This window comes from Abramis brama (genome assembly GCF_963993115.1).
Source record: "Abramis brama genome assembly, chromosome: 12".
Lineage (NCBI taxonomy): Eukaryota > Metazoa > Chordata > Actinopteri > Cypriniformes > Leuciscidae > Abramis > Abramis brama.
The window spans coordinates 10680088-10705657 of NC_139974.1; the positions used below are offsets into that span (position 1 = coordinate 10680088).

General features: G+C 37.8%; 1 protein-coding gene across 2 annotated transcripts in view; it reads left to right on the top strand.

Moving 5' to 3' along the window:
- The first annotated feature begins 425 nt into the window (after positions 1 to 425).
- LOC311093058 (uncharacterized protein) overlaps positions 426 to 25570 on the top strand; it is a 29369-nt gene continuing 4224 nt past the window's right edge. Inside the window, exons 1-17 of one of the 2 annotated variants that reach the window (XM_084130164.1) lie at positions 426 to 534; positions 9801 to 11569; positions 12133 to 12245; positions 12376 to 12408; positions 12483 to 12545; positions 16077 to 16342; positions 16555 to 16773; positions 16877 to 17071; positions 17190 to 17368; positions 17467 to 17506; positions 17772 to 17855; positions 17966 to 18059; positions 18253 to 18389; positions 18490 to 18651; positions 18726 to 18883; positions 20294 to 20414; positions 24767 to 24875. In XM_084130164.1, the coding sequence (XP_083986290.1) occupies positions 9840 to 11569; positions 12133 to 12245; positions 12376 to 12408; positions 12483 to 12545; positions 16077 to 16342; positions 16555 to 16773; positions 16877 to 17071; positions 17190 to 17368; positions 17467 to 17506; positions 17772 to 17855; positions 17966 to 18059; positions 18253 to 18389; positions 18490 to 18651; positions 18726 to 18883; positions 20294 to 20414; positions 24767 to 24875 (3703 nt within the window). In that variant the 5' untranslated portion in view covers positions 426 to 534; positions 9801 to 9839. The remainder of the gene's footprint in view (positions 535 to 9800; positions 11570 to 12132; positions 12246 to 12375; positions 12409 to 12482; positions 12546 to 16076; positions 16343 to 16554; positions 16774 to 16876; positions 17072 to 17189; positions 17369 to 17466; positions 17507 to 17771; positions 17856 to 17965; positions 18060 to 18252; positions 18390 to 18489; positions 18652 to 18725; positions 18884 to 20293; positions 20415 to 24766; positions 24876 to 25570) is intronic. The other variant, XM_084130165.1, reaches the window with a different exon arrangement.

Sequence of the window (25570 nt, forward strand, 5' to 3'; positions counted from 1 at the left end):
CAAAGAGTGCTGAGAGGTTGTGAAGTAACCTCTTACAAAAAAAAAAAAAAAAGCACTTGATAAGGAATCAAGTTTAAAAAAAAAACATATTACACATTAAAAACAAAAACCTAGAGGTTGCACACAACAAAATGGACTACTGCCAGTGACTCTTGTGCATAAAAACTTTACCCAAACGTCATAATGCTTACAATTCAGTAAATGCAAATATATAATTCACTGATAAATTGGCTTAAAGGTAAAAACTCTCAATCTTTAAGATATTAGTTTCAGTTAGAGGTCACATTCTTTCTCAGTACATTTAGCAACCAAAATAAGTAAATATATTCTACTGATTTTACAAGTATTCGGTGCAATATAAAGTGAAAAAAAAAAAAAAAGTGTCCCTCTCTCATTGTCTTTCTCTTTTCCTTTATCACAACAAGACACACCCACAGTTGAATCAGATCTCACGTCAGAATTCTTACTCAGACATTCGACAGCTGAATCGACTGCAGTGTTCTGCCCCACAGACATTATCCCGAGAGATAAAAGGTACATTTTCCTTCAAAATATTATGGTGCATTAGGTTAGCTATAATTCTAAAACTTAGTTTATGTCAGACCGTATTTGATCTTATTCAGGTAAGTTTTTTTTAAACAATCCACAGAAATACATATTAATATTCCTATCTGATTGATCAAATAAGCATTTGACATCAACTATAACAGTGTTTCTCAACCAGTGGGTCGCGACATCATTCTATAGTCGATCGCGAGACTTTCTCGGTGTTACAACGGCACACCCAATAAGTGCGCATCACAAAATGCTCATAATTGCAACAGGCTACTTTTACATGCAACCAAATAATTCGTTAGTAAACGCATTGATGGCTCAATCGGACTGAAAAGCCTTCATGTAAACACCTTAATCGATCCTAATGAGCTCGATCCTAATGAAATTTTGATCGGATTGAAAGGGGTGGTTTATTCCTTTTCTAATCCAACCAAGAGGACATGTACCCAGCAAACACATTTACGTTGTGGCAATGTCTGTGGCACGTTGCATTTCTGCTATGGCGACTACGTGCTCGCAACATTGTAACAACGTAGAATTGTAAGCCACAGGGCTGTAGCAACGTTGTTGCGCGACATCCAGCAACTGAGAGATGACGTTCTGACAATTTTTTGTTTTTATGCTAGATAGGCCTATAGATATCCCCCATTTAGCATTTTATGTTTTGAGTTTATTTTTTAATTAGTCAGATGTTAGATAATTATATAGTTTTAAAAATATATATATATATATATTGTTTATCCTTATTATTATTTAATGGGGCTATCAGTAAATTAGCCTAATTATAATCAACACCTGCAAGTGTACACTTTGAAGAGTAAAAATGACATAAGGTTACATTATTATTATTCTTTATTTCAGACTCATGGGTCCATATAAAAAATGAAAAAAGAAAAATACATACAAACATACAATTTTGACAAACAACAAGCAAAAGACATACAAGCTTTCATTCCAATGCTTCCAGAAACTGTAAACATACCTTGTATCACTTAATATAATATCATTTAAGACAATTATGATACTATTTTTTGAATCACTCAACCGACATATGAAATTATACATACATTTCCTTATGACAGCATGCAAAGTAGGTACATTATTAGAGACAAACATTTGGCTCGCACTTGTCCACCTTGGGAGTTTAAGCAAAATTCTCTACCTGGAGCTTTTTCATTTTAGCTTTAGCATACCTACACCACAAGTGGGCTGTATAAAGAGAAGTGCAGTATGCCCTAAATAGAGCTATTTTAACATCATCTGTACACATATAAAATTTACGAGCCAGCATATTAGCTTGCCCATACAACTTACAGCACTGGCGCTGCACATCATCGTCATCATTTAAATCATATCTAATGATGTGACCCAAGTATTTTACTTTATTTACCACATTTAAAACTTGGTCATCTATATAAAAAGAAGGAAAATTTTGCTTAAGGTCCTCTTTGGTTTTAACAATCATGATCACACTCTTTTTAACATTACATTTAATATCATGCTGCACACCATAACTTGAACATACTCGAAGCAGCTGTTGTAATCCTGCACTATAAGGAGACATAATAACTAAATCATCAGCATACATCAAATGGTTAATGAGACTATCACCTATTACACATCCAGTCTTGCAATTATTTAACTCTACAGAAAGACCATCCATGTACAGGTTAAAAAGAAGAGGTGACAATATCCCCCCTTGCCGAACCCCATTCGTCATATAAAACGGTTCTGATACGTTCTTACCCCATTGAACTTTTAAGGTTTGATGTATATACCAAAAATGTAAAATTCTTATCAAATATGGGGAAACCCCTCTTTCTTGCAATTTTATAAATAAAATTAGTATGATTAATTCGATCAAACACCTTAGATGCATCTAAAAAACACACGAAAACTGTGGAATTATGTACATTATACTAACTACTTCTTTTAATGAATATATGCATAAATCAGTGCCATGCTTACTTTTGAAGCCAAACTGATTATCCGTAGTTGTTAAATACTCTTTGAGCCTATCCATGAGGATTCGCTCAAATACTTCAGAGATCACACTTGCCAATGCAATTGGCCTATAGTTTTCTGTCCCAGTTATTTTACCTGTTTTATCTTTAATTACTGGCACTAGTAAAACTGTTATCATGGAATCAGGTAACACACCATGGATTAAAAATCCTGTAAAACACAAAGCAAGTAACACTGTGATCCTTGAACTAGCGTGCTTCAAATGTTCAGCTGTTATTCGATCTGGACCACATGCTTTATTCTCAGCCAGTTTCTCAATTGCGTACTTGACCTCATCAGATGTAATAATCATACCTACATCGTTCGACACATGACCAACTTTAAATTCCTTCCTCTCAACACAATTAAAAATATCTCCATAATATTTTCTCCACAAGTTAACAATATTCTCAGCCCCAGCAACCCCATCAATACTAATTGGCAATGGTATTTTACTATTATTGATAGCCTTAACTTCTTTCCAAAATTCATAATTATTTTTATTCATCATCATTATTTTGCTGAAAGTTCTTGGCCATTGAGTTTGCTCTTATGGACAGCTCGTTCCTTTTTATATACGGTACAGCATATTTAAATTTAGCATTTGCCAATTTCTTTTCCTCAAATTCTGGGCCATACCTAGCTTTACCCGTTAAAACCCAGTTTTTAAATGCTTCTCTGGCCTGCAAATGCAGTTCAGAAACATATTCATTCCATCCAGCCCTAAAATTATGACTTTTAACCCTTTTTTGACAGAAAGGTCTACTAGCATTATCTAAACAGTCCACTATTTCATCATACATCACACATAGATCATACTTATGCTCATACATTAATTCAACTTTATTAAAACTAACTGCATATGGTAGCCTAATCAAACTGCACTTCCAAAAGTCACACCACACAACGTATTTATAGCAACCTTTTGGCCATGTTGATAAAACTTTGTTATAAGGTTGGGTGTAGGTTTTGTGTTTGCTGGGGTAAACACTTGATCGGATTGAAAACCGAAACTGAAAGGACTGCGCATAGCATACTGATGTATGTCGCGCTGAACGAACAGTTCTTCCTGTTGAATAAAGTGTCATATAAATGAGTGTCCCGTCATTCTATAATTCTCATTTCACTGCGTCTGTTTGGAGCAGGACAACGTCCCACCACTCAACCACAGACGACTGATTTTGGGCACATTTACTGCGTAATAAATAGGCCTATAAGCAGCACGGCACAATGGTTCATATGCTCATTGTCTCCAAATTATGACCAGAAATGGATACATATTAAGTCTGCTGTATAAAACAAATAAAGAACCAATGTAAGAGAATAGTTATATAGCCTATGCGCAACAACAGGGTCGGCAAGTAACTTTGGCCGCGGGCCAATATTTTTTTTAGCCAGTAGATGGCGGGCCAGCTACACAGAGTAGGCCTATGGATACAAATTAAATACTCTTATAGGCCTATAATCGCGGAATATGATGGGTCCGTCACCGTCCGTAGATCATTCGTTCAATCTTTTTTTTAAATTAAAACCAAAAATAAAAAGATGAAAAACGACTTGTTTTTCCATTATTTATTTCCTGAACTAAAATGAAAAAAACGAATAACGACGGGTTTTCTGATTTTCTGATTGTGCTCAGATAAAAAATAGAAAAAATGAATTACTGGATTAGACAAATTTTAATTTTGATTTTGAATTTAACACCTTAGGCATATATCAAGGAAATCATTTTAAACAGATCAAGTAGCCTACTATTGTGGTAACAGATTACAGACATTTTAATAAAGGTGTGAATAGCAATCATGCCTCATTCGCTTACAGTCCGACTTTTGAACTTTATTCCTTTTTTTTTATTATAATTTATTCGGGACACACACATACACACCTAAGGTTTAAGGAGGTCTGCGTGGGACTGGGTTTTTTTTCTCGCCCCACTCCCAAAAGGTTCTATTCAGCAACCGCTTAAAATACACTCTGTGTTCACCCGCTTTATTTCCCGACCTGACGAGTCCGCAAAATTTAGATCTCGTTTCCAGAATCTCACATTCAAATGTCTCTAACGGAAAGAAGGATATTAAGTAGCCTATAATAACTATAAATGCTATACAAAAATTGTGTTCGTGTCAATATAAATATTAGGCTATTTTAACATTGTACTGTCAGCAGAGAAAAAAAAATGCCACAGAAAAAAATTATGAAATATAAATAACATAAATTAAATAGGACAAAGCCTATCACTTAAAATTTCTAAGCAACATAAACGAAAATCATGTTGCCCTATACTGACAAATGAAGTAGGCTATTTTCTGCCGAACTATTTCAAACATCCTTGCAAAAAAAGAATGTTGTTGTTGACTGACAATGGTTTCAGTAGGCTACCAAACAGCTCCTCAGAGCTAGGTGTACAGGTGGTCAGAATTAAGTGCGGATACGCTGTCAAAAGATGTCTTGAGTGGGCTATTGTCAGTCAGACCGCCCGCTCCGTCCAAAGTACACCAGAGTAGGCTACCGACCACTACCGTCTTTTGACGCGCAAATGGACACAAAGTGGTCAAGCGTATAACTAGACGCAGCAGGCGCGAATTTGACGTGCTATTCGCGTCCGGTGTGAACGCACAGTTCTACTTTAAAATGTAATCCCGCGCCGCATGATTCCCTATGGGCGTTTCACACAGTATGAGGCGGTGAAATCGCCGCGCGACTACGGCTTTTCTCAAGTAGCCTAGTGGAAGAATTTTGTACAGCATTTAGGACTTCCAAAATAATCCGGCGGGCCAGAAAATATTGCTGGCGGGCCGCCAGTTGCCGTTCCCTGCTGTAGCCTATATTCGTGCAGTGTGCGCATGTCAAAAAATCTATTCCCATTTGAAGCTTGTGACATATAAAAACACAAATCATTACTGCCGTAACTTTCTAACGCTGTTTTTCAACTGTCCTATCACAATAATTTATTATTGGACAAGGTCCTACTCTCTTTACATTATAGCCGCTTTCCGACCGGAGGAACCTTTTCACAGTTCCTAGAACTGTTGGCTAAAGTACCCGGATGTCGGCGTGTTCGCACCGCAGGAACTAGGAACGATTTTAGTTCTAGGAACTCCATTTGGAGGAACTAATTTAGGTCCTACTTCAGAGTAGGGTCTAAACCAGCACTATAGGAACTATCCGTGGCGTTAGTGTACGCTGATTGACCGAACGCACGCGGAACACCAGCACCCGCCATTTTTAAAACAGCTAGAATGTAAACACACAGATTATAGCCTATATATTTACTCCATAAACTAACTATACAAACATGGAAAACAGTGATAGATGGGTCTCTAAACCTTTATGCTGAAGAGAAAATCCAACGCAACTTTGAGGGGACCAAGTCAAACATGATTATGTATTTCTGCCCAGCTAGCAACACTGGACATCAACCACACGGCATAGGCTAATAACCTTTTTTTCATATATTGTCTACTTTCTATAACAATTCTATCTAATAACTTATTAAACAGTACTGTTAGACAGATCGCTAACTAATAAACACAGAGAATGCGAGCATTGTTTGCTCTGGCGTTCTCAGCGCCGCCAAAATAAAGGTCCGTCGCGCCGTCAAAATAAAAGTCACCGTGCTTGCGTCACTGCCTGAAGCTACGTTCACACTACACGCGACCAAGCGACACGATACCATTCATTTTCAATGGGGAGCGGGCGACTTCCGGCGACGCGCGGTCGCGACCGTTGGCGACTGGATGGGGTGTGTTTGGCGACGCGACAAAGTTGAGAAATGTTTAACTTTATGCAAATGAAGAGCGACTTTCGCGAGCGACAACCAATAGGAGTGAAGTCAGTGGAGCACACGTGATCCGTCACTCTTCAGTGCAGCGTCTGACCGAGGCAAGATGAATGAGAAGTTTATTTTAGCAGTCAGAAACTGTCCAATAATTTATGATATGTCTCCGTGTACATACAGTGGTACTCGCCGTGCTGACTCCGAGCCCGAATGGTTTCGTGAACTCAGAAAGACCAGTATTTGCCCATTTTCTGCAGTTAAATAGCCGCGATAGCACAGGGCACTCGCTGTTTCTCATTCATCTTTAATATTATGCATTTCATGTACTGATTCCATTTATATTTAGACTTTTCCTTCCAAAATGTTAGCTTGTAGCGGCAAGAAAACAGATTTGTTGTTTACAACACGGAGTAACATCCGTGAATGTCACTCACAAACATTACTAGGCAACCAGTAGTGAGAACGCCCACTAACGACCTCACCACCAGCCACTGGCGACATGCAGCGATAAAGTCGCTTGTAGTGTGAACGGGGCTTTACCCCTCCTACCAGTTCCTATGGCCACTTGGCCAGTGCGAACGCAAACAGCAAAACCGAGTTTGGGGGAGAGTAGTTCTTAGAACTGTTTAGAAGTGGACAGTTCCTAGAACTAAGTTCCTGTAACTACTTGGTCGGAAAGCGGCTAATGTTACACTAGCCCCATTGCTATGCCAGACCTTATTATACTGTACGCAGCCACAAAAACAAAAAGCAGAAATAGGCTGACAACAGCTAGTTTGTGTGCGACACTATGAGTCTTGATATGCCTCATAGTCTGCCTAATTATTTAAAATATTTGTGTGTTTTCGTGAAATGAATTATAGCCTAATAAGCATATAGGCTAGGCCTAAGGTGTAGCCTAGGTCTAAAGAGGCATTTCGGTTAGGCTATTGATTTATTTCCTGCCTTAGTGGGTCGTATGACTGGCATACAAAAAAAGTGGGTCGCAATAGGCAAAAGGTTGAGAAACCCTGATCTATAATTTGATGTTTGTATAAAGATTGGATGTATTTGTACGAAGCAAGAAATTCAAGGAACTCATGTGGGTGTTAAGTGTTAAAATCTCCTATTCCTTAGTTGATCGGTTTAGGCTTTTAAATCATGACAAGAGACAGAGAAAGCTTGACCAGTTTTAAACAAATTTTATTTATGTTTTCTTGATGTTTTAGGAACACTGTAAAAAAATGTACTGCTATTTACTTAAAAAAATTATGGTAACAATATTACACATAATATTTTTGAGTAGTTAAAGCTTGATTTCATTCATGGAATCTACCTGAATAAATCATGTAAAATGCCCTAATTTATTTAGTCTATGACATAATGAATTACAATTTTTTAGTGAAATGTGCTTTTTTATTTGAAATATTTTTTATTCTCAAAATTGTGTGAAGTCAAGTGAATGGATATGACCTGTTAATATTTTACTTTGAGATATATTGTTTTATAAAAAGACTGTATGCTGCTAGGACAGCACAGAATCAAACTTGTTACTGCACTATCATTAGCAGAGTTATTGCTACATGTATATAACAATATGCTTCAGAATATTAAAAAATGCAGTTATTCACAACCTAACCATAAGCCCTACTCTTCTGCACAATGGTAACGATCAAAACTTTAACATAATAGAAACTCTTTCAAATGTCAAACATACCTGAACATTAAACATTAACAGATGTTTCCCTTTACTCAAAAACACAAGAAATAACACTTAATTTCAAGATTTACTCTCCATTTCCAGCCATGTTCAAAGCATGCTGGGAACAAACAATGGTGTCTCTAAATAAAATCGCATAAATGAGCTAATTCTCTTAAAATAAATAGGTAGCCCCTTTTCCTTAATTTTATGAGGTTTATCAGTTCCTCAATTCAAGCCTTAAAATTGTGTATGTTTCCTTAAAAAAAATAGGAAAATGCATCTCTTGGTGTTATTAGTGAAATGTTCTCAATATTTTCAATAAAACACTGAACCACAATTTTCTTAATAAAATATACATACTATTTTTAATGATCACCTCAGTTTTTTTTAATGAAAATTACAATACTCATTATTCATTTTTTTACAGTGAAGACACTTGATTTTCAACAAGTAACACTGGTTTCCCTGCCTGTTACCTGATTCTTGAGTGTTAGCCTGCTATTAAAGTGTTGTTTGGATTTCATCTTCTGAGTCTTCAGCCTGTTCCTGAGTACACCACAGCGTTACAGGTTTATTGATATTATGTAGTGATGGTGAAATGAAGCTTTGTGAAGCACCGGGGCTTTCCCCCTTGACTGTATTGTAAAATCAATGGTATTACTCGAAGCTTTTCAACACGTTGCAAATGGTTGCAAACTACAATATCTTGTGGTCAAAAGGTGGAAAAGCTGTCTTTCTGTCCCAGAAGACCCATCCATTTTTTTTATTGTTTCATGTAATAAAACACTTTGTTCTCTGTAAACCGCAAAGCAATAAAATAATCCTCATAATTCATGTGTTAGTGTTGATGTAGTTCTTACACAATGTATGAACAAACATAAAAAAAATAATAATAATAATAAATGGGACAAATTAACGTGTACAGAAACAATTCTTATGAATCTGCTTTGATTAACAAATGCAGCCTTATTCACATAAACTTTAGCCTCAGTCCTAATATATATATATATACAGTATATATATATATATAAAACCAAAATAAAATAAAATTATTGTGGAATGGTGAAGTGCTTGTGAACTGGGGAGCTGACATTTTATTTTGTGGGTAATTTAAGAAATTTAAGATTTTTATTAAGGAACAGGACTTGTTCAACAGTGTGAGGGTTAAGTCTATTTCTTTTTTTATTTACTACTTCCGAAGGGCATGACACTCGAAACCTGCTCAAGGGGTTTGCACTGTTTTCTAATCTGATTCTGAATATGAAGCAGTCACGTGACTGTGTGTAGAAACAAAGCTTCTGACGTCACAGATCACGTGGTTATGGAAAAACGAATCAAGCTCCGATACACTGCTTCAATGTGAGATGTTTCGTTTTTTTGATACAAGCTTCGAAGCCTCGGTGCCGAACGTCACATCACTAATACTATACTCTGCTCTGTAAGAATCTAAACTTGTTAAGCAGGAAGTGGCTTTTGGGGGAGATGCAGACATATGATATCATGTCTAACACAACACTGCTGCCAAACCAAGTAATGAAATTAAGAATACAACAAGAAAGTAATATTTGTTGACACCACAATGTTTAGAACCGAAAGGAGAGGAAAATAAAACTGGGCATGATACTTGCAGCCAAGGTCATGAGTTCCCAGGCCTGATAAAATGTAAACTTTGAATGCAAAGCATTGAAATCAATTTGGATAAAATGTCTACCATGAAAGTCTCAGAAATTCAATCAGAATACAAAACAAAATGTTCCAACCCTCCACTTTTTGTTTTGACAGGAAACTGAGGATTTTTGGTCTGTGAGAGCAGATCAGTAAATGGCTTCAAATACCATAAACTTCATCACCTGGAATGTAAATGGACTTAAGCGACACACAGATCAGAAATTTCAAGAACTACAAAATGTGGATGTTATTTTATTTCAAGAGACGCACATTGGAGAAGGAGATGAAAATATTGTAGAAGACTTTAAAGATGAGTGGCATATTTTCTACACAAAGTTTACCTCTTCCAGCAAGGGATCAGCCATACTAGTGAGGAAAACACTAGATTTCAAATACATAAGTGATGAAAAAGATAACAGTGGAGCTTATGTTGTGTTGAAATGTAAACTGGAAGGTCAGTCGTACACTCTTGTTAGTGTTTATAATCATCACACAGACAAAAAAACCCTTGATAAACTTTCAAGGTACCTGCAGTCAATGACCACAGGGCTGCTGGTGATTGGTGGAGATTTCAACACAGTTCTCAATAGATTTATCGACAAAAAATGGAACAATTTGACAATCAATAGTTCTCATAGTAAACTGCTGTTATTTGTAGAGAAGTTCATGAAATCTCTTCAGCTGGTTGATGTCTGGAGAAGAAAGAACCCCATAAAGCAAGATTATACGTTCTACATTAAAGACTCTCCTGTGTCCAGGCTGGATTACTTCTTTGTTCCAGAAGAATGTATGTGGCGTGTTGGAGTTTGTGAAATAAGAGACTCAGAGAAAAGTGAAAACAAAGACCACCGGCCTGTGTCTTTAGAGATCAACATCCCTGAGATGCCTATTCAGAAAGATCCACAGATACAAACAATCTTCCAATGGCTGAATCTAAAAAAGGATCTTTTGACAGATAAGACTGGTTCATCACTGGGTGAAGAAAGCTCAAATGCAGTCAGTGAGGTTGACATTGTGTCAGCTGTACATTCTCTTCAAGTGTCAGACACACCGAGACCAGACGGCACCCCAGCATCCTCCTATAAAGACAAAATTCAGGATCTAATTTTATACATAAAGATGCTCTATGACAGAATCCACAGCAGTGCGTTTAACTGCTCTGAGAAACACTTTAATGAAACTGTGAAAAGTCCACATGATGATGATAGTCAACACTTTTTTAATGTTGACTACCTCATCATTGCAACTATTCTGGCAAGACGCCTAGATGACGTCACTGAGTCCCTTCCAAAGGGGCGGATACAAAGAGAGTCAGCTGCAGTCATGATCACTCCCAAAACACATCATGCTTTAATAAGTTGGAGTCATGTTAAGGATGAGCTAGAACAGCAAAAACGGTCAAACCCGACTCTGAACCAGGATCTTCTCATGATAGAAAATCTCCTCAGTGATGCAAAAGAAGATTTTTCAGTTGAGAAATACAAACTGCTACATCAGGGCTGCCCTTTGACCCCAGGACTCATAATGTTGGCTCTAAAAAGCTATGCCTCACAGTTATTTGGACATTTAGAAAAGTCTGTCGTTTTTATTTTCAAACAAAGTGTGATAGTTTGCTTTCAACCTGAGGACCTAGAAATGGTCAAAGCTACTGTGGAGAACAATACTACTGAAGTATATGAAATAGAGATATTATCCAAAGGAAATGGTGAACTGCTACAATTAAACTGCCTAGGAATTGATGCTAAGGATGAGGACTGGGACAAAGAATCAGATGAAAACTGCTCTAAAGCAGATGAAAGGGATGATGGGAGTAAGGTGTATGAAGAGAGTGAATATGAGTCTAAAATCTCTGAGGAAGATGAATCAATGGAAGTCGATGTAAGGTGAGGATAATGAATAAAAGGGCATGGGCATTTGGACAAGGAAACCTGAAGTACTCTGAGCACATGGGTTAAAATCCTTCCTAAATTCTGACTTTACCCAATATAAACAATATGCTTTAAACATACTTTAATAAAGATTAGGAGATACTGTCATTCCAAAGTGACTCACAGTTGTTGGGTTTTGCTCAGGAGCAAAAGTGGTGAGCTGGAGCAGAGAAATGTTCCCAACTCGATTATTAAAGTGGCTCATTCATTGTACCATGAGCCATTTAGGCTATAACTACTATCAACCAGTTAGCAAAAAAAAAAAAAAAAGTTCACATAATTTGGTCTACTATTTTCCTGTTGATCTCTGTGAAGCTGCTTTGACAATCTGTATTGTATAAAAGCACTATCGAAAAAAAAGGTGACTTAATTGAATTAACTGGAAATACAATATGCAGTATCTGTTGATTTGGGACAGTAGTTCTGTACATATTTTGAGGACATCATAATTAGTAAAGTTGTACATTTTATAATTAGTAAAGCTGTACATTTTTTTTTTTTTTTTTTACTATAATTAGTAGATCAGCCATTTCTGGACCACTGAACGAAGAGATGGAAACATTTCATGGGATGAAGAAGAATATACCTCCACTTCTTCCTGTACCATCACAATCTTCATCTTCCTCTGATGGTGAGCAAATAAATTAATTCTAATAACAAATATAATTATTAGTTGTAATTAGAACTAAATAGTTGAAAAAAATTGGTTGGTAAGAAAAAACAATTGATCTTTAATAAGAATGTATGTTCTTCCCCTCCAGGACTTTCCATCCATCCCACAATGACTAGACAAGGTATACAAATTAAAGATCATTGTACATTCTTTGATTGAGGCAAAATAATGAGTGGAATGAATTCTCTGATATAGGTACTAAAAGAAAGCGTGATCATAAATCATCCGACCTGAGTATGGATTCACCGCTGACAATAGGCAAGTAAAAACTGAATCTGTCCACCTCTTACCTGCCACTTGTAACTAATCACTTGGTTGCCTAATAGTCATACAGGTATCACATTCATCCATCATTCATCCAAACTGTTTGTCCTATATAGCGTCACAGGGATGCTGGAGCCTATCCCAGCATCTCAGGCCGTAGTCAAAGAAATACCCTGGACAGAAGGCCAGTCCATCACAGGGATAATTCACACAGACATACAATTTAGAGTCTCCAATTCACCTGTCCTGCAATTATTTTGATTGTGGGGGAAACCGGAGTGCCCGGAGGAAACCCATAGCAACACAGAACAGGGAAACGCCTTGGCTACGACTGTAACCTCGATTCCCTGAAGAGGGTATGAGACGAGGTGTCGATTAAAGCTGTGGGAACGCTCTGCATGATTACATCTTGAAGCACATGTGAAATCAGTCCAATGGTGTGGCAGAACGTCAGAGGCAGTTGGCGACATGAACCAGGAAACTATAAAGCCTGCCCTAACAAAGCAGTTCTAGCTTCTGATAGGCTGAAGTAAGTCGCTGACAGGCATGTAGGAGGTATGGCAGGGCGACGCAGCGTCTCGTTCCTTCTTCAGGGAACCGAGGTCATAGTTGATTGACGCTGTGGAAACGTCTATACTAACGTCACCATAGCAAGAAGTGTCTGTCCCGTGTGAAATTGTGAAGAGCAGCACTAAGACGAGAGCACCTGGGAACCTGGTGTAGAGTCCAGGTTCAGAGAGTAGAACCTCCCGAATGTATGCGGCCTGCCACATCACAAACGTTGTGAAGAGAAACTACTGACACAAGTGATTTACGGGCAGCCATACTCCTAGTAGAGTGGGAACGGACAGACATAGCCAATGTCTGGCCTACTCATAAGCGAGTGAGAGAGCCTCAACTACCCACTTGCTCATTATCTGCTTTGATGCTGGGAATCTTTTGTAAGGGGGCTCAAAACATATGAACAGTTGTTACGATTTACGCCACAGGGCAGCTCTGTTGAAAAACCGAACTCGAGTGGTGTAAATTAGGGTTCAATAATTTAGATGACACAGGTTCAAATCCTGAACAAACATAATTTTACTGTAATTTTTATTATTATTAATGGAGAGAGATTTGTCTTGTTCTAAGAACTCTATTCTTATTCCCTATTCCAGTGGTTCCCAAACCTGTCCTGGAGTACCCCCAACACTGCACGTTTTCTTTGTCTCCCTAATCAAACAAACCTGATTCAACTCATCAGCTCATTGTTGAATCAGTCGATTTTTTTGTAATTGGTGTGGATGACACGTGTGATGATTAGTTGTAATTTCACAGTGTAACAGAGGGGGTCAGTAGTGGTGGATGTTAACCTACCAGCAGGAGAGAATAAAAGCAGAGAAATGTTCACGAAAAGATGCAGTTTATTTCATGCACAACAATAAACAAAACAACACGCAGCGAAATAAACAGTAGGCCTATTATCAGCTGTATGATGTGAAAAATTGAATTTCAATAGAGACCCGGAGCGCGCAGTGAGGGAGACAAAAGAAACTTCTTATTCTCAGTGAGGGAGGATAAGAAAGCTGTGTTTACAACTGTGACAATGAGCGCTTACCAGGATCAACTAAACGCTGTTTTTTCAAAAGTATGTGAAGTTTGCGACTCTATCGTTGCAGTAAACTTGCACAATGTTCTTGAATTAATAATTGATTAGATGCACGCCCGTCTGTTATTGTAGGGACATCAACTTTATATTGTCACGCCCCTAAACATGATACGGAACAAAACAAACTGTGATTGGTTGCGTTACATGTCAGTCAAGCGTCCTCTTGGGCGGTCCTTGGCCAAGAAAAGCTGCGATAGAGTCTGAAGGTCTGGCTACGCGAGACTAGGTTCAGGTGTGCTTTATACCCATACAGAAAAAAAAAATATTGAAATATATTTTAAAGTGTCAAAAATATATGTCATATATTCCAAATACATTGAAATATATTTGCATTGTTGTTCACTTATATTTATCATTTTGAAATATATTCTGAAATATAACAAAAATATATGATGTTAAGTGTGAAATATATTTACATTTATAACATGTAATGTAAAATATATGACAAAATATATGGTCATAAAATGTTTAGCTTGCTAAAGAAGGGTCGAAAATGTATTCTGATCATAGTAATTCCTCTACCTTTTCCCCTATACACAACAGTAGCTACCATATTTCACTAATGTATTATGACACACAGCTATAATACATAGCCTACTGTACTTACATTTAAATGACTGCAATGTAAAATGACAGATAGTTGCTTTCCTAGGAGTATTAGGCCATATTAGGTGGCACCTAACACTAAGTGCAATTATTAGATTGTATTGTTGTGTTTAAAGTGACATCTTTCCTGAAGTCATTTAAATATTGAAAATATGAACAATATTTATGATGCAAGTATAATAGTGACACTCCAACAGTACACTGTACACTTAGATAGAACAATAGATAGAACTCTGTGTTTAACACTGCATACACACACTATTAAATGAAAATCAGAATCTGAACTCAGATTTAAAATGAAATAAATTAATAAATTTCTTTTAAGTTAAAATAACTTTTTAAATTTCAAAATATATTATCTTTGCAAAAGATAAAACATATATGAACATATATGTTGTTAGTTAATATATTGACATAAATATATTCACATATTTAACTAAAATATATTTTCAAAAAAATAAAATATATATTTACATATATTTAACTAAAATGTATTTATTGGGCCAATTTTGAATATTTGCATATATTCCAAAAATATATTTCAAATATATTCTGAAAATATATTTCAAATATATTCTGAAAATATATTTCAAATATATTTATTTTGTGTATGGGTAGTTTCCTGGTCGATGACGTCACATGACGTTCCGTCATGCCATTGGACTTGGCGCAATCATGCAGCAATCATGCAGAGGCGTTCCCACAGCGTTTTGACGCCGCTCAAGTTCCCTTGAAAGGGAAAAAAGATTATGTGCAACCCCACCTGTGATGCAACGTGGGCAAGGATGAACACACAGTCTGAACTGCTGCTTGCTTGCCATTCTTATAATATATTGAAGGTAGACAGACAAAACCAAATATGACAAACAGTTTCACAGAGGCCGCTTACTGAAGAGACAAGCTAACGCTGCTTTATTTGGGCAGGCTTTATAGTTTCCTGGTTTGTGACATCACCCGCCTCTGACGTTTGCCACACCATTGGATTGATTTCACATGTGCTTCAATACATTATCACGCAGAGCGTTCACACTGCGTCACTCGACACAGCACGAGTTTCCTTGAAAGAGAACTACATATTTAACATTGAGTCAAGCACTTGTGCCGTAAATGCCACTTGACTGAACAATATATATTAGAATTACACACTATGCACTAGTAAAACATGTAAACAATATAAAACAATATAATTAAACATCTGTCACTAATGTTGTGTATAAAAATGTTATTAAAGCAGAAACAGGGCTGCTCTTTGTCTTCTTTGTTTCACACAGATGAGATCATGGAGAAGGCGAGGCAAATTATGAAAAGATTTCCCAAAAACTCAGATCAAATAGATAAAGGCAGCAGGAAGAAGGCAACCATTGGGATTTTTGGAACATCAGGAGAAGGGAAGAGCTCCCTATTAAGTGCAATATTGGGGATAAAGTATCTACTGCCATCTGGTTGTTTTGGTGCCTGTACAGCTGTTGTTACTCAGGTGGAAGCCAATCTAACTGACTCCAACTACACAGCAGAGTTTGAACTCTACTCTAAAGAGGTATCCTCATTTGTTTTCATTTTGCTTTACGATGATAGTTCTTTATAAATATGTAAATAAATCAGACAGGAAGGGAAAAAAAAAGCCTTATTTTGTATTCATCTGACTATGCTTTTAATCAGAGTTCTTTATAAATATGTAAATACATCCGACTGTAGGGAATGGAACAATGCCATATCTTTCACTATATTGTGTTTTGTGTGCCTCTGCAGGAGTGGGAGAAAGAGCTCGAAGATCTTTTCAGAGTTTTGTCAGATGAAAGTGAGGACAGGAATGATGACGTGTTTGAAATTGCTGTAGAAAAGATCACTGCGCTGTATGGAGCTGATGCAGACAAGAAAACATTAGAAGAGCTCAAGAACGATGACAAATTTGCTAAGATTGAAAGTTTCACTAATAAGGAAAGACCAAACAGTTTCTCAAAAAGTGATGTAAGTTTTAGGAGACTGTTTAATATTTAACATATTAAATGTATAATGCATTCTTAATTTGCTTTACAGCAAGGTAAAACAAACCAATTTGTTATCTCAACAGGTCTCTGAATTTATCAATGATGTTGCAAGTTACATACAACACAGCGAGTCAAGTTTCGGTGACTGGTACTGGCCGCTTGTGAAGAGTATGACGATCAAGATTCCAAATTGTCGTGAACTTCTGGAGCACATTGTGCTTGTTGATATTCCAGGATCTGGAGACTGCAACAAGATTAGAGATGATCTGTGGAAATCTGTAAATATATTACTATGCTCCTTGAAAAAGAACAGTTTGCCAGATTAACCACACAATTAATATATTATAATACCAAGAACAAGTCCCCTAATTCGCGGTTATATTTGAAATCCTGTAGAAACTTACAGAATGCTCTTCTGTGTGGATTGTAAGTGCTATTAATAGAGCAAGCACTGACAGTGGCCCTTGGGGGATGGTAAAGCATTGCATTGAAGAACTGGGACCAGGAGGAGAATGCAAAAGCATCAACTTCATCTGTACAAAGACTGATGAGATAGATCCAGTAGCCTATATGAGGTATTTTGTGAATATTACATATAGGTAGTAAATGGCTGGGAAGTGGTATAATTCTAAGTCTAAATCTAATAATCTTTTGTTTAAATATTTCTTTTTAGATGTACACGGCTTAATGGAGACCAAATCCCAGAAGACAAGGTGTGCAAAATGCACAGAAATGTACTAGCTGTATTTGTGTAGTATTGCTCCTTTGTTCATAGATTAGTTGTAAGCTTGTACTGCTGGTTCTGAGTAAATTTACTGTTTTTACTTATGTCGGTGAGAGCTAATATCATTGTGACTGCAATTTCATGAATGTAATAATTTACTGAGAGGAAAGAGTTAGTACACAATCAACCACTGAATCAGATTGTACTATAAACCTGTGTACAGCTTATGTGTGTGTGTTCTGTTAATCATTTAGGATAAGAAAAAAGTATGCATACTTCATAGAAATGAAAATGCCAAGATGAAGGTCAAAGAAAAGTTTGAAAAATCTAAACTTCAGGTACTACTTTAACTCATTTTAATTGTTACATTACTTTATAAAAACTATATATACGATATATATGGTTTTCTTGTAATTTTATTCATATTGCTTTACTTTTTTCTTTTTAGAAAATTTTCAGTACTGACAATCAGTTCAAAGTTTTAACTGTAAGTTCCAATGCATTCTTTGACCACAATTTAAATCTGGAATCTAGTGAAACAGGTAAACTATCTTCTGTCTATTGCTTTCATTTTACCACATTATTCATGACAAAAAATAATCATGTTCAATCAACTGTTGCTTGTTTTTTTTTTAATGTTTTTTTATTAATCTGAAGTTAAAATACTTTATTAAGTGATATACAGTAAAGCACTGACCAAATGAGTCCAAATCACATCATTGTCTTTATTTCTAGAAATCCCCAAGCTGCAGGATGAACTGAGGAGCCTTAACAAGAGCATTCATAAAGAACTGGTCAGAGATTATGTCACTGAAGCAAAGGGGACTTTGCTCTTAATCCAAAGGGACCAGCTAGATACAGACAAGAAAATGGTATGAGTCAGAATTAGAATGACTAGAATTAGAGTGTATTTAGAATCCTGCCAATATGTATTATTTTGTAATTCACTGCTCTTGTATGGATGTGTTTTAGATGGAAATGAAAGTCATGGAATTTGAGCAGAACCTAATGACGTCACTAAATGAACTGGGAAAATATTTTGACGGCATTTATAGTGATTTGGACCTGTGTCTCTCAAAGGGAGTGGAAGAATCAGTGAAATCATGTGTTGCTTCCACAAACAATATGATAGCAGTGAGTTTGATTCACATGTTTTGCATAATCACTATTTTCTTGTCCTTTTAACAATTTTTTTTTTTTAAACTCAGAATAAAGTTGGAAGTGGGTTCCATAAAATCCTTGGAGCTTTGTGCAAGAACTATGGATGCTATTGGTCGAAAAATTGGGCTAAAGTTTTTGACCTGAACAAGAAATTGGCCGGACATTTGCATGAATGGATTCTTAAAGATTTCAATAAGATATTTCCGTAAGTTTGGTTTCATCATTCCATTTCCAGTCTTAGAATAAAATGTAATGAAAACTTTTTACAATGCTTGTTGTTGATTTTTAGGGCATTAGCATGATCAAGTTAATTTTATTTTACTTTTAATTAGCATTATATTGTTGGCATTTTTGTTTACAAATTATTAACCTATTTAATCCCACCGGTCACAATAATGACCATAAAAAAATCTTTCATTTCTAAGGCTATAAAAATGTTACTGAATGATCTATCAATGCATTTCCAGCAGATATTGAAATAATAAAGGGTCTCAATGAAATATGTGCAGTGTTGCATGTTTACTGTAAATTGTCACATGACCAGAGCTGTTTACTTCCTGTTTGCGCCAAGAGAAGAGGATGGCAGCAAGAAAGCTCCCAAAGAATATGTTAGTAAAGTATGTTAACATAAAGATAGGACATAGATTTTTGGTACACATCATGTTTAAGATGTCTAGTATTGATATATGCATTTGCAATTACTCAACTTTGTTTAATGTGGTCATAGAACTCACAAACATGTCACCGGAAACAATAGTGACCGGTGGGATAACCCATTGTATCTACATGCTAATGCACATAGGCTAACTTTTCTACCTTACTTTCTGCTGCTACCTAACTTTCTACCTAATTTTACACACAGACACACACACACACAGAAACACACGCACACACACACAGAAACACACACACACACACGGACCCAAGGAAGACTAGCTAGCTTGCTAATTATGCTGCTATTTAACTTCCCACCTACTGCAAATTTCCACACACACACACACACACACACACACACACACACGTCAAATAGACCTATATTCAGTCTGTCCAATGGTGATCGATCAATTGTGACCGATCATAAAGCACACTTTTTCACACACTTTTCCATGAAAATTTCTACAAATTATGATTGATTGTTTCAAAGGGATACTAATGACACATGATTTGGATATTTTTGTGTCTGGGAAAAATCGCGTAGAAATAGTTGATGCTTGCATGGTCACGGCTCGCATGTGAGAGGAATTACATGTCGAGCTGAGCATGTTACGAGCACTTCCCGACCTCCCGATTAGTTATTTATGCTGAAAGAAATGGCTACTGTGCTTTTCCAAAAATCATTTGCACACACATTTCGGTAATTTTTCCATCTGAAGCTATAGCTGCCTGTAACATTGAAAGCTCCGGTCTCTGTGTTTAGCCCAAAAGCTCACGTGATTGCTGCCGGCTCGGGATAAAATTTGTGCAGGACAGTTGTGCCGTGTATCAGCTGCTATGAGATTATCAAGTTAACTGACTTGTAACTTGTGCAATATCTCACGACCTCCTGAGTGTATACGAACTCGCAATGTGTACGCCTGCCTTAATTCTTTTATATATATTTTTTTTTTGGCTCTAGTGTGACTGGAAAATCAGGGATGTCTGCGCAGGAACAGATTGAGAAGTTCAGTATCATCCAAAATGACTCTGCTAACCCCACACCTCTCATAAATAACATTCAGAACTTCATTCAAATTGAGGTGAGTTCAGTTGTTTTCTTGTTCCTTTTCAGTCGGTCTCTTGACGTAATATTGGACCGACAAATAGGAATCTCGCTTAGAGAGCCAATCTACTTCGAGTGTAACTAAACGAGCCAATGGACATTGGCATGTAATTATTTGTAGCAGCTGCTCTTCCACTCAGTGTGGGTATATACCGTATTTTTCGCACTATAAGGCGCACTTAAAAGCCTTTAATTTTCTCAAAAAACGACAGTGCGCCTTATAATCCAGAGCGCCTTATATATGGATCAATTGGTTAATTGGTTGATCCATACTGGTTGTACACGGCGCTCAAGGCGCTCTGTCAAAATGTTTCAGTATGAAAAACCAATAAAAACAATTTAATAATAATAATACGTTTCAGTACGACTGGTAAACTACAAAGCCGCACCGCTTGCAGCATTACGGCTACCGTTTGAACAACGTTACCATGGGAGTGAACAGAGTTGTCAGAACGTTTAATAAAGTTTGACTTTATCTGACTGTTTTGTTGACATTTTGTTGACTGTTTTTGCACAGCTCCATCTAGTGGATGCATAACGCAAACCCAGTCAAACATTTGACTGCAGTATCTTCTATTCTATGCGCCTCATAATCCGGTGTGCCCTATATATGAAAACAGTTCTAAAATAGGCCATTCATTGAAGGTGCGCCTTATAATCCGGTGCGCCTTATAGTGCGGAAAATACGGTAATGAGTAGCAGGTGCAATTGCATTTTAGCTTTTTGCTTTAGAGCAGAGCGTTTGTTGTTCTTGCTTCTGAAGATATATTTGTGAAAGAACAGCCACAGGAAGAATCCTGATTACGGTGTTGTCGATACGGTGCTAGCAGCGGTTGTCACACTTAGTGCAAATTACAACAGCTGTTTTTACAGCTATTCTGTTGAGCTCTGTGCTCTGCAGTGACAGTGAGTGCACACAACAGACTGTAACAGGCTCTGTTAGTGTTGCTGCATCTCTGTGATGAACTGCATGAACTGAACTGCAAGAATCAGGGCTGCACTAAATCCCTGTCTGTTCTGACAGGACGGTTCTAAAGTCAGTTGATATTCGGGGCTTTAGCCGAAACTAAAATCAGGTATTTTTATTTAAAGGAATTAATTAATTATAAAATCAATTTAAGGGAATAAAGAAAAAGAAAGGCTTATTGTATTAGTGAAATAATTTAAACTATTTGCAAATAAAATTTTATGTTTAATTATGCATTCTCTCTAAATGAATCAAGGAAATTATAGCATATTTTCAATTAAAAAAGGCATAATTTAATAAATAAATAAAAAAAGTTGAGTAATTTGCATCACCGGATACTGTCGGTAGTTGAACATTTCTATTGTAAAACAGTCAAATATTAAATGTTTATCTACTTACATTTTGACATTGATGGGCTAGACCGCTGACCTTTTAGTCATCCTAACAACAAACAGAGCGGTGCGTAATGGAGTGCATCAGAACAGCATCAAGAATATAAAATATATTGCAGTGAATCTCTTATTTGCATCTTAAGTTTATTGCCAGTAATAATGACAGGTTTGCGAAAGTGTAGAACTCGTGCAAAAAACATCATCACAGCGACTCATTTAAACGCCTCTGATTGGCCGATGCGTTCAACAGACATGTCTGTGATTGGCTACAATGCTCAACGCTGCAAAAGCACGTTGTAAGTACCTTTAATGCAAAGGGAAAAATATAAATAAAACTGTAATATGCACTTTTCATGATTAGGTAATTGTGGCTGCTGTAATCTTATTCACATTTGTTTTTTATGATTAATTGTTTTGCTCCATGAGAAAGACAAGGTAACAAAATATTCGAGGCTTTACTAAAAATGTTCGGGGCTTAAGCCCCCTTAGCCCAGCCCTAGCGCCGCCCCTGCGTTCTGAGGTGGCCAGTCCCATCTGCTCTTCAGCACCAAAGGGCATTTTTCCTAAAAGAGCTTGCACGGCTGAGATCTTGTCTTTTTCAAGATGTCAGATTTCAAGACGTGTGTTTCTGGATGTGGTCGGCTGATGGTCATGATCGTTGCCTCACGTGCCTGGGCATTAAGCACGCTGAGGCTGCGTTTGTGGATGCGACATGTTCTCACAGCGGGAACATGTCCATCACGGTGTTGAGATCTAGACTCCAATACCTCAAGAGAGTTATACCTTAATTCTCGTAGTGGCGCCCTCCCTGATCACAGGTGCCAGGAGAGGTCCACTGCACTGGGTAGCTGGGGTAACTCAGGATAACGGTAAGGGGGTCTTCAGAAACCCCTTAACATAACGTAACATAACGTAACGAAGGTTACGGCGCAGTCTCTATGTCGTGCAATGTCCACAGTGGTGGTCCAGGAACGCCTCCTGTGGCTGTGCCTGGCTGACAAGACGCGGTTTCTAAATTCCCGTCTCCCAGGCCGGCCTCTTCAGCGACGTGGTCGAGAGCTGTGCCCAGCAGTTGTACGAGACAGTTTTGTGCATTGAAGTGGAACCTTTTCACAGAATGGTGTTCTTCTCAACAAGAAGACCCCAAAACTTGCTTAATCAGAGCGGTGCTTTCCTTCTTGCAGCAGGGGTTGGAGTGAAAGCTGTCTCCCTCCACCCTGAAAGTCTATGCTGCCACCATCTCAGCCCAGAAAGATTTGGTGGAGGGTAAATCAGTTGAGAAGCATGACCTTGTCATCAGGTTCCTTAAGGGGGCAAGGAGATTAAATCCAACCAGCCCTCCTTCTTTATCCTCTTGGGATTTGTCTCTGTTGCTCAGAGCAGAATGCACCATTTGAGCCCTTGCAATCAGTAGACTTGAAAATCTTGTCTCTAAAGACGTTGCCACTGGTTGCACTGGCCTCCATTAAGAGTGTAGGGGACCTGTAGGCTTTTTTGGTTGACGAATCATGCCTAGAGTTTGGGCCAGATGATTTTCTCAACCCAATCCGGTATTGTGCACAAGCTTTAGGACCTCAGACCAGCTCTTCGTCTGTTACAGAGGCCAGCAGTAGGGAAAGGCTGTCTCCAATCAGAGGATGGCCCACTGGTTGGTGATAAGCTATCAAGCATAAGGCTCGCCTTGCCTGCTCAGGTTGCAAGCTCACTCTACTAGGAGTATTGCATCCTCCTGGGCGCTGGTGCATGGCACATCTCTGACAAATATCTGTTATCTGTGAGCTGAGGGCTGGGTGACACCCAACATGTTCGCTAGATTCTATAGCCTACGAATAGAGTTGGTATCCTCCTCCTCCCTAAAACGGGTAGAAGACACAGAGTGGACCGGGCTTGTGTTGACCTGCTGTGCCAAGGTACACGCTATTGCTCCAGACAGTTCCTACGGGTAAACCCTGCGAGTCCTCCATCACCCTCAGCTGCCGGACGTGGCAGAGCGGCCGGCACCAGGCCTATATTTCCAATGAATCCTTGAGAACTGGGTTTAGGATAGGTGCCATAATGTGTGATCCTACGGGGATCCTATATGTGTAGTATTCCATGGCTACTCCTAAACAGAAGCTTGTGTCTTTCCCTTGGGGGTACAAATCTTGGGGGATGAAGTCAACCCTATGGGGCTGGTCCATATGTCATCTCTACAAAACTCCTTCAGGGTAGAATGTGGTTCCGCAGCATTCCTTTCCCAGTGGGAAGGGCACGTTTTCCCAGTGTTATCCAATAGTCACTGAGCAGGTAATGTGGAACAGCAGTGATTGGCTTTTCAGCGTAAGCCCGATCCTGTCTTCTAAGAATGGTCGTAGGCTCTTGCAGGACGCTGGAAGGGACAGCAACAGTGGCACTTTGGTATGGAGTCCTATTCGTCGCTCCAACGCAACGTAGAGACCTACTGAAAGGGAACATCTCTGTTTCATATGTAACCCTTGTTACGTCCCGTCGCCATGGTTGCTGTACCACCGCTGGGCAACAGGGTTACGGCTCTGCTCCTCAGCAAAAACCTAAAGATGCAATTGCACCTCTGCTCATTATATACCCACACTGAGTGGTAGAGAAGCTGCTGCAAATCATTGCATGCCAATGTCCATTGCCTCATATAGTCACACTCAAAGTAGATTGGCTCTCTAAGCGAGATTCGTATTCATCAGTCCGACGTAATGTCTCCGTTCCCTCCTTCAGGGAACGAGGGTTACATACGCAACCAAATGTTCTCTTCTGTGTAATACTCCGGACCTGGTCCTCTATGCCTTTCTTTACTTCTGTTGAAATGTGTGTGAATCCTTATCTTTATAATTAAGCAGGCTTTTTTTATATATATATATAATACAGCAAATACAAAAAAAAAAAGAAAAAAAAACTTAATGCAGGACTTAATGTTTCAAGACCTTTCTGACTTTTCTTGTGTTGTTCCTCATGTGGAAGGAAACCCAACTGAAGAAATTGCTCATTGGAGACATTGTTACCATGAAGAAGCTGATCTACTCATCAATACAAAAAACCATTGAGAGTGAAATGGCCTCTTGCTATGAAGGTAAATCAAGCATTAAGAGTTAAAATTCATCACAAAATATTTGATGTAAAGTGTACTTTTTATTTAGTGCATAACAAAAACATCTTTCATTCCTTTACAAAAAGAAGTTTATTCAAGTGTTCTATAAGTATAGTTATTTTAAACAAAAAAAATAAAAATAAGAAACCATATTTTCAGTCTACTTATTACTTCTCAGAAATATAATTAGAAATTAAAGCTGCAGTCCGTAGCTTTTTTGGGTTAAAAATGATCCAAAATAAATTTTTGAGCAAGTACATATCCAGCCAGTGTTCTAAACTATCTGCTTGCCTTAGCTCGATTCAAAACGGTAAGCTTGTAATAATGTATTTAATTCCAGTGGTACTGGTGGATTTCTGCGGGAAATTCGAGCATGTCTTTGCGTCATTACGTCACATCTGTACACATAAAGACGATGTCTCGGCTAGTAGGCTATATTGCGTGTGAGGATGTTGGTGGTGGAGATTTATAGCCTTTTCTCACAGCACTTGATATAATTAAACTTATCAATTTGATGGCGGATCCAGAAAGGTTCAAACGACAATCACCAGTGACAACTGGAGATTCACCCGTTGTAAAACGCGAAAAAAAAGAGACTACAACCGGCCCATGCGAAAACAAGGATAAATATCGGTAGGGCATTAAATGTAGTCACGCAATGCTGATGTTGTTAACAT